The 10,435-nt window shown below is 33.6% G+C and overlaps 1 protein-coding gene across 2 annotated transcripts in view; it reads left to right on the top strand.

The window, feature by feature from the left end:
* Positions 1–2,300, top strand: part of LOC123543026 (E3 ubiquitin-protein ligase TRIM33-like) — a 32,454-nt gene extending 30,154 nt beyond the window's left edge. For both annotated transcript variants that reach the window (XM_053532295.1, XM_053532294.1), the window contains one exon: positions 1,268–2,300. In XM_053532295.1, coding sequence (XP_053388270.1) covers positions 1,268–1,340 — 73 coding nt within the window. In that variant the 3' untranslated portion in view covers positions 1,341–2,300. The remainder of the gene's footprint in view (positions 1–1,267) is intronic.
* The last annotated feature ends 8,135 nt before the right edge of the window (positions 2,301–10,435 follow it).

Below are 10,435 nucleotides of genomic sequence, written 5' to 3' on the forward strand. Positions count from 1 at the left end.
GGATTTACATAAGTCAAAACTGTGTTAAAGATCAATTCTGAACAGAGGCCATCTGGCTCAAATATCACATGTTTTGTTTCCCATTTTAACATTTACAGTGTATTTTAACCTGTGAATAAAGACAGCCTCCTCATAAAAACTACATTTTGGCTCTCCCAAAGGTAGTCTTTATAGACAGGTTTGACTGTATATGCATAATAATCAAGTAGGCAATATCATGTAGCAAAGTGACATACAGCTGATATTGATTGGATGTAATTGTGTATTAATATGTTTCAACAATTTATAGTTCACACATAATCAAACCAATTGTAAAACTAGATAAATTGTGGAAATTCAGATAAAAAGATATTAACATGTAAGTTTCTTTACACACATGTCTAAACCATTAGAAATTATATCTTTTATGAGTAGTACTACGGAGCTGCATGAGTACTCTAAATCAACGATATAGGCATTCAATACTACAGAACAACTATCTTAAAGGAATAAATAATACTTTGCAGACAGAATAAACATTAGAACAATGTTGCCTTACACTTTAACATAAACCATGATAAAATTAGCAATTCGTAACAAGATTCGTGCAGTCAAACTTTGCATTGAAACAATATAGTAATGTGACTCCTCCTCAGTCCTGATAAAAGTCGTAAATAGGAAGTGCTGGTGATGGTTAGGCGGCTACATTTTGTGAAACCTGAAAAATAAAATATTGTTTCAAGTTAACGTTCTTTAAAGCGAATGAATGAAAAACATATAATAGCTTGACCTTTTTAGTATTGAAAATTAATAACATACTCTTCAGTGAGTTTTTTTTCACAGTTCATATTTATGCAACATAGGACAAGAAGTATTGAAAAGATAATAAAGCAAACGCCCTTAGAGACCTATTAATATCTTATTGTTGGACATTATTTACAATCAGTTTATTTATGGGATGGAAAAGGGTATTATAATTCCGCACGAACTTACTTGTTTTTATAATTCGTCTTCAATTTGTCCGGCTTTATTTAAAAATATGTTCTTTTATGCAGCGTTCAATACCAGAACATTTTTTATGAAACAAAATGCAAATTTCTGATATCATTGCTAGGCTGTTTAATATATTACATGGCATCATATGTGGAGACGTTACCATTTTCCAAATAGGTGCCACTTTCTATATGCTTTTATATATTTTACGATGTTCCTTTTTTACCCTCGATATGTGACGTTAATTTAAGAACTATTTTTTTCAAGCATTCCTGTTTATATTTTTATTTTTAAGATCGGAAACAGAGATTTGCCATACGGAGCAGGATCTTTTGCTATTGGGATGCACTCAGCGGGTGAAAAAGTAAAAGTTATACTGGACGCAAAGTTGCCAAAGTAAAAAGGCAACTACCAACAAATGAACTACTGTACAAAATAGTGCAAATGAGAAAAATATCAAGAAAACAGTTTGATTTACATGAATTTATACTTGTATCACGTAATACTAATTAGGTCATATGAATGTAAATTGTCACTTTGATAATAACGAAAAAAAATGTTGACATTCGCTATAAATTGATTGAGGTTGAAAAGACTAAAATGCACAATGTCTTATTCTATTTGTCTGTGTTCTATGTATTTAGAACTCTACTTCTGTTGTTCCACACTGTTTTTCAAAAACATACAACATATTCTGTCTTTAAACACAAGTGTGGCCTTGACATATTATTATCTAAATTTAACAAATGCAATCGCTGGAAACACACATTTGTTATAAGTTAATGGATACTATGTATCTGACCTGGAGAGGAGGAATGGACGAAAGTCTAAGTGTAGTTTCTTTCTTTTGCCTCATTTGTGAACATGATCTGAAGTATAAATGTATTAAATGCAATGAGAGAAAGCATTCTATTGCTACAGGAAAATGGTTTGTTTTCGAAGAGGAATGCATAATCTTAGATGTATATATAAACTCTCAGTTAAATGTTACATTTTTTTAAGATAGATATTCATAAAGATTTAGGAATATTTTCTATATTTAGCACTTATGTATTTTAATTCTATATATGCAAATATTAAAGCTTTCTTCTAAATACTATTTGTTATTTATGTAAATATTAAGTTCTAATATGATAAACGTTTATTTTTATTCAAAATAAGCAATATTGACATCACGCCAACATATCATTTGACGCCATACAGGCGAAGAGAAAGGGTGCTTCCATATTTCACAAAGGCTTACAGGCGTATAACCTCTTTGTCGTGTTTGCAAGTAACTAAACATGATTCTTATATTTAATATATCATTTCTGAACTAATTTCTTAGTGTGTCAAAAAGAAATTGAACAAAGATTCAGTTTTTGTTTTAAATCACTGCACCTTATCACATTAAAATCTGTAGTTGAGACCATTCCAGTATAGACCTAATTATGAATGATTTTATGATTCAAAATAAAATCACGTACGCGCACGCATTCATGCATGTAAAGAAATACACTTGGTAATGTTTCGGTAAAATGGACTGCACGCACGCGTAGACACAAACAAACGCACATAGACACAGTTGCTTCATGACGTATACAAAGGTAAGTCTTGATTAATTTATTTTGTTGTTGCGTGCAGTCCATTTTACCGAAACATTGCCAAATCTATTTCTTTACATGCGTGAATGCGTGCTCGTATGTGAATGTAGACATAGTTATGAGATGGAAATCTGAAAATCCATGATTTTTCAATTTCAGTTATATAAGAAAATAACGTAAGACTTGCTTACTTGTGTCTATGTTTCATACTAGAACCATTATAACCGTAATAACAGCAGAAGCATATTCATACAAAACCGACTGGTTATGATCCTGGATATTACCGGGCGTGATCCAAGGATGCAAATTATGACAAATATTATTTGGATTAAACATAGAATCTTTGTTCAGATATACATTTATCATTTATTCAGTTCAATCTGATAGATCTAGTACCGAAGCTAAGAACTATCTTAAAAATGTTTGTTAACAGATCTCTGGCCGATCCATTAATTTGTCTCAGCCAAAATATTTCTAGAGATACCTTCTTAGTACAAAAGTCAATAATTCTTTTTAAAAGATTAAAAAGAGTTTAGTTTTTTTTAAAGAATTCGTGTAAAATATAAGTATTACTTCTAACAGTGTTTGCTCTATTGTAACCCCAATTTTCCCTGTCTGTATCTTAATTGGCTTTCTATTGACTGAGAAAAATAAATTGGAAAAACATACCTACTCATCTCTAAAACTTTAGGTCAATCAAAGCCTAGAAAACAACATATTTTAAGGTTGGCCATATTATGATCATTCTTTGTCTGTCTGTTATAATTTTTGCTTGAAATGAACTTTTACCACAAAAACTTAAGCTAGCCTGATCTGTTTAGACGCTATTTGCCACCCCCACACTGGATATTGTGCAGTCTCAAAGCATTTTATGCCCAGCTCTGTTTTTGTCTTACTGGGTTCGAGTTTTACTAGGGGCCCAAAGTTGCTCATGTGTCAAAGCCATCAAACTGGGTTTCAGAAAATATGTAGTTCCACACAGGTGCCTCTTTTCTCTTACGTATAATCTTAATCCTCTATGGTTAAAAAGACACGCATTCAGATTAATATAGAAAAAAAATGACCCATTCCTTAGTAACTGCAAAAAAAGTAAACACAAAGTGATTCAGTGAGTTTTGGGAAGCATTTATTTGCAAAAGGACTCATGTATTCTTTTAAATGTGTAGATTAGCTATCTACTATGTCAGGCTCACTGTATATTTTTTTTATTTCTGTGTTACTTCTAATCAAAGTAAAGAAATGTTCACCTCATGTATAATCATATACGCCTCTTTATAGGTCTAAGTTGAGAGAAAATCGATCGCTTCATGTTAAATCTGCCCGCCTCCATCTTTTTCTAAATCAGAAGAATTAATAATTAATTTGGTATAATAGTTAAAGATACTGTTTGGTATTTATAAGATAAAATGAGCATATTACGACCAAATTTCCTCAGGCAGTGCCAGTTAAAAGTGTTTGAATTTTTTCGAATATGGTATAGAAAGGTAAATTGCTTATTTCAACTAAATATACATGACCTGTGAAACATAACTGGCGTTGGTTTAATAAATATCAAATGACACAGAACACAACTGTATACGGCACATCGCATACTTCAACATAATATCAGGGAACCTGCGTTTGTTGCTCTATTGCAATGAAAATATGTCTTTGTGTTTAAAATGCGAACTAAGATTTTAGGGAATTTGCTGCCAATTGCATTGTTAAATTGGGGGCAAGATAACGGTCTTGAATTGGTGAAAAAAATGATATTACATACAAGCATGGCTCAGCGCAAGTTAACAGAAGACAGGCTATTACAAGCCTTAGTAATATAGGAGCACTGCAACACAAGTCATTGTTGTTCTGCTACACTGCACTAGACCTTAAGCGGATTCGCTGCTAAGTAGGTCTAGTAGTTAGGGGTGGATGGCAGTTTTAATTTAGACAAATTACTCTATCATTTACAAGATTACAATGACCAATTTTCAGCCATGTTATATTTATCCTTGTCTTTCTACTTCGCGAGGCGACAAACTAAAAATATTTCCGTTTATCTTATCCTATGCTCTTTCCAACGACACATTTTACGTTAACTTATTCGTCCGTGTGCCACATCACGTTAAAGTATAGCAAATTATGGCTCAGTTTTCTGAAAAGAAGAGAATGGTACATTTATATGTATATATGTATTTTCATTCAGATTGTTACTCATTATGTTTATAGAACTAAGGATTTCTACGAACCACTAATTGCTGTGTAACATAGATAAATGCTTGGACCTGTTATTTCAATATATTATAAATATATTATTATAAAAGTGATGATACAAGAAAGAATCTAAATTTAGTCAGATAAATGTATATATAAAAAAAAATTCAACGCATTTTTTTCACAAATAAAAAAAAACGAAATTTGTTGGATGAAGTCTGATTTATTTTGATTGAATTCTGTATGTAAACTGAATACTGTAAAATCATTTAATTTCGTGGGCATGCCATTTCGTGGTTGTGGTCTAAACGGCAATTTCGTTGTTATATGAGTTCGTGAATTTCAACTATTGAACATGAAATGAATGGGAATTTTACTTGTTCGTTTGGATTTAATTTTGTGGATTAAATTAACCAGGAAAATTGTTTCCCCACGAATATTAATGATTTCGTAGTAGTAGAAAATATTCATCAATATTTGGATATGACATCAGATATAAATGTTATACTCTTTGAATTTGAATTAAATAAAGGAAGATTAAAGACCTTATGGTGGCATATTCATAGCCAGTGTATTTTCTTTTTTTGGATTTAACGTCGCACCGACACATGATAGGTCATATAGCGACTTTCCAGCTTTAATGGAGGAGGAAGACCACAGGTGCCCTTCCGTGCCTTATTTCATAACGAGCGGGCACCTGGGTAGAACCACCGACCTTCCGTAAGCCAGCTGGATGGCTTCCTCACATGAAGAATTCAACACCCCGAATGAGGCTCGAACCCACATCGATGAGGGGCAAGTGATTTGAAGTCAGCGACCTTAACCACTCGGCCACGGAGGGTCTGTTTTGAATTTTGCTCACTTTATTCAAAGATAACCTTGGGGCAGAAGTAAAACCTGCCTACACTTCTTCTACAATATTCAATCTAAAGAGTAAGGCAAAATAGATAACTTTTACCGCAAGTAGTTCAGTATTTTTAAAGCTGTCTAACTCTACCCCTTCTGTTTCAGAGGTATATTCACTTGATCAGCAAGAAATCGCTGATCAAATGAAATTTGTCCACTTTTGTACAATATATCAATAATTAGTCTTCAAAAAAGTAAAAGCTTACTGTAAAAAAGGAAAATAAGGAGAAAAAATTTGGTCCCAGTGAGGCTTGAACTTAAGCCCCCATGAAAATTGCAGTCAAATTAGGTTTATGGTAGGAATTAAATACTCTTTACAAAGGAGGTACTTTTTTACGGGTCTAATATCTTGATATCTGTATAAAAGAATTACATTTAAACAACTGCAGAAGGGCGCGAAGGATGTTGCACTTTTCATCATATCTTCTGATGCAAAGCGATGTCAAAACTGTTGTCTCATGGCAAGCTCAATTCCGAGATCTGTGTTACCGTCATATATACGAGAATTTTTCAATAATAACGTAGACGAATGCCATACCTTCAAATCTAGTCAATAAAGACATCTTCATTTGTATCATTTTGTAATTGATCTACAGTGTCTTCGCAGTTTGTCTTCGCAGTTTATGTCATATATGTGCCAAATCTTGACATTGCCACAGAATTGAATGCTTGGACTTGGATTTTTTTTGTTAAGGGCATGCTGTGCGACCAGCATCAGCGGCGTTTTCGTAACGTGAACTTCGTTTACATATTTGTTCTTTATCAATTCATTTGTACTTTTAAATCTAATGGCAATATACTGAAAATGTTCATTCTAAAAAATAAAAATACTCATTTTCAACAATAGAAGCTTAAGCATAAATTTAACTGAAACATGTAAAAACTGAATTTCTGTTGTGATTCATTTCACTTGAAATCATTAAAACAATTTGTTTACATAATATAATTGTGCGTTTTAATTGACCTGGCGAACATAGTAAAATAAGAGGGACAACTTAGCACTTGAACACACTAAATCACCGCATTAAAATAATCAGTTTCGCGAAACACCACAGTGTAGTTTAAACATTGGACACAAAACTTCAACTGTTATTCACATGACGTCCCGGGAATAGGTAAGATTCAGTTCTCAAAGGTATCTCTAATAAATGAAATGAAAAGTACGATATTCGAAATACTGAAATACTCATTCAAGTATGGTATAACAAGGAAACCAAACGAGTCTTACTCAATTATTTTGGAGAGAACATGTATTAAAGAAACCACCTTTAGATACAAAAGAAATAGATTCTCCATTAAAGTAGCCCTGTAGCAGTTGGCTTTCAGATATTGTCCACTACCTGCTCAGTCAGATACATTGAAAGTAGAAAGTAGAGTTTCAAGTTGTTACGAGAGCGGAACCTAACATATTAGGTATTTCAATTTTTTAAAGAACGAGTGAGGTCATACACAGCTAAATTGATAAAATCTTTATAATATAATAATTTTACCGAAAACAATATGTATGGTTAAAAAATCATCTTTATGACGAATGATAATAATAAGAAAAAACAACAACAACACAGTTATGTTTCTTTTCGTTAAAGCAGCATGCCTCCAGATCGTTCGACAACAAAGAACATTTTTTTAGATATCTTAAAATGCTATATTTCTTAAGAAGGCTTTAAAACTGAATTACCGACAAACTTTTTACGATGAAACTCGAAAAGCGTTTGTCACGCTTATACTCCAGGTAAACTGTCTCGATTATAAATATCTATAGTTTGAAGTCATTACTCACAACTTCAGCTATAGCGATATTTGTTACGACGACGGGAAAATGTCTTAATTGCCGCGGCGGTCCGGGGTTCGATTCCCGGCGCGGTCATATTTGTGCCCCCCCCCCCCGCCATGAGTGGTGGGGGCATATAGATTTGTTCTTGTCCGTGCGTCCGTCCGTCCGTCTGTCCGTGCCCGCGAAATGATGGTTAAGTGACTGCATAACGGTACTTTCTCTTTGATGTCATTCATTCCGTTCTGTTTATGTGACCTTTTTCTTTTTATGTGACTGTTAGAACAATAGAGAGAACAATGGGGGTGTCACATAAATACCGTTTCGTTAGAACGTCCGTCCGTCCGTCCGAAGTTCTCGACGCGCCTAGCTCGAAAAGTATTTGATTTAAATTGATGAAACCTTGCATGAGTCTTTATCATGATATGAACTTGCGCACCTCCTATTTTTCGTCTGGCTCCACCTCCTATTTTCAGAGTTATGGCCCCTGAAATAGTAAAAAATGCACATTTTGATCTTGTGACACGCCTAGCTCAAAAAGTATTTGATATAGATTCATGAAACCTTGCACGAGTCTTAATCATGATATGAACTTCCGCAGCTCCTATTTTTCATTTGGGTTTGCCACCAATTTTCAGAGTTATGGCCTCTGAAGTAGTCAAAAATGCACATTTTCACCTTCTGACATGCCTAGCTCAAAAAGTATTTGATATAGATTCATGAAACCTTGCATGAGTCTTAATCATGATATGAAATTGTGCACCTCCTATTTTTTATTTGGGTCCGCCCCCTATTTTTAGAGTTATGGCCCCTGAAATAGTCAAAAATGTACATTTTCACCTTGTGACACACCTAGCTCAAGAAGTATTTAATATAAATGGTTGAAAACTCGCATAAATCTTTATCATGATATAAACTTGCACACCTCTAATTTTTTTGGCTGACTCCACCCCTTATTTTTAAAGTTATGGCTCCTGAAATAGTAAAAAAATGCACTTTTTCACCTAATTATATACCTAGCTCAGAAAGTATTTGATGTAAATTCAGGAAACCTTGCTGGAGTCTTTATCGTGATGTGACCTTGCACACTTGGCATTATTCTTGAGAATCTTAGCTCTTATTACAGAGTTATGGCCCTTGAAATAGCCAAAATAGTGGATTTTTTGTTTGTGGTGCTCATAGCTCAAAAAGTATAGCGCCTAGAATAATGAATCATTTTCATAAAATGTTTGTTGAGGCTATACCCCATTAAGACTGCAAACATTTGAATTATTGCCACTTATGTGTAAAATGTATCAGTGGGGGGCACACCCTGTGTCCTACAGACACAGTCTAGTTTTTTCTTGATTTGACTTTTAAGATATTTTAGAAACAAAAATTCATATTCTAATGTTCATAATATGACCAAACCTTAATTTGAAAGAAAGATTATTTTCAGACAAATCTGGAGGCATGCTGCTTTAAGACTGAGTGGTTATTTGACATTATCAATCTCGTTTTATCTCACCTACAGATCGGTCCTTGCGCCACCACTTCTTATTATCTCTACTTCAAGATAGCACCCACTTCTCATTTTGATATCACCAGTGTACACACGATTTAGGTTACCCTGTAGAGTTATTACTGATGAAACTATAAATAAAATTCATATTACACACACTGACATCAAATATAATTTTAAGATATTTATTAAACATGCTACAGTGATTTTTTCGTGACTGATATTCTGTCAAATCATTTGCTTAATAATGCACTCAAGAGTCGATGTAACTTGAATGTAAGGTCATGGAAAAGGAAGCTTAAAATTGGTAAATTTGTAAAGATCACGTATTGCTTTCGAAGTCGTATCAAAGGAAAAGTGCCTGAACATGAATATAGTGGTAGTATACCGAGGCAAACCAGAGCGTCTGATAAGGAACTAGGATTTTGTAAGCAACAGTTAAAAGTGCTAATGAAGTCATATTGTCCGACCAACAACTGGTTTAGTTATGGGGGACAGAATGATACTTGAATATAAAAATTGCAAAGTAAAATATACTCCTGACAAGGCAACGTATATTAAAGAGAGAAAAGAACTCGCGAAAGCTGTCAATGGTGTGAAAGATCGCAGCAATTAACGCCATGAACGTTTGTCAGAAATACAGACAAACAGGAACGTGACGCAGGCTGTACATGTAGAGTTTATTGATGATGCAGAAACATCAAGAGATGTTGATAAACTAACGACTTGTATTTGTGATCAAGAATAAAATCACAGAATATTAATATCTCTGGTATAATTTATAAAAAAACATGCTTATAATATTAACCATTATTGGAAGAAGGTTACAGTCGGATGCTATAACACTAGGTGTTTAAAAACTGAATCACAACTATATAAAGATGGACATTGCTATAGTTTGATTCTGATGTTTGCGTGTTTAATTATAAAACGGACTATAACATATCCCCGTTCATTATCAATTCGACTTGAGATGTAAACAAACAAAATATTGTAACATAAGATTAAGTCCATACACAACTGTTATGATCCATACAACTCCTTGGTGACTGAGAGGTAACGCGCTCCGTTTCGAACATGTTCGTTCAATTATTTGGCTTGCTTACATTTAATTTTTAAAACTGATCTAAGCAATGGAAGCAAGTTATGATAGTGAATTTAATTCAATAGTTTTCACTTACTGTTGGCAGGACGATTTGAAAAAAAATACCAAGGTAGTATAATGATGAGGTAAATAAGTGTAAGAACTGTACATACAATATAGGGAGTAGAAATATGAGTGTAAGAGAGTATAAGAGATGGGAATGAATGATACTAAGAATCAAAAGGCGATATATATAGTTCTGAAAATGTGAAAACAGTGTTTTGGAAGTGAATTTGGTAAAAGTGAGATGGATGGTTGGTGGGGTTCCGAAACTAAAAGCGTAGAGAAAATATATTTCTTGCATACCAGACGGGTATTTTCGGTATTTTTACCGGTGCTGGAAAAATCTGTTTTACTCCCTCTCGATT

The sequence above is a fragment of the Mercenaria mercenaria genome, unplaced genomic scaffold (genome assembly GCF_021730395.1).
Source record: "Mercenaria mercenaria strain notata unplaced genomic scaffold, MADL_Memer_1 contig_1088, whole genome shotgun sequence".
Taxonomy (NCBI): Eukaryota; Metazoa; Mollusca; class Bivalvia; order Venerida; family Veneridae; genus Mercenaria; species Mercenaria mercenaria.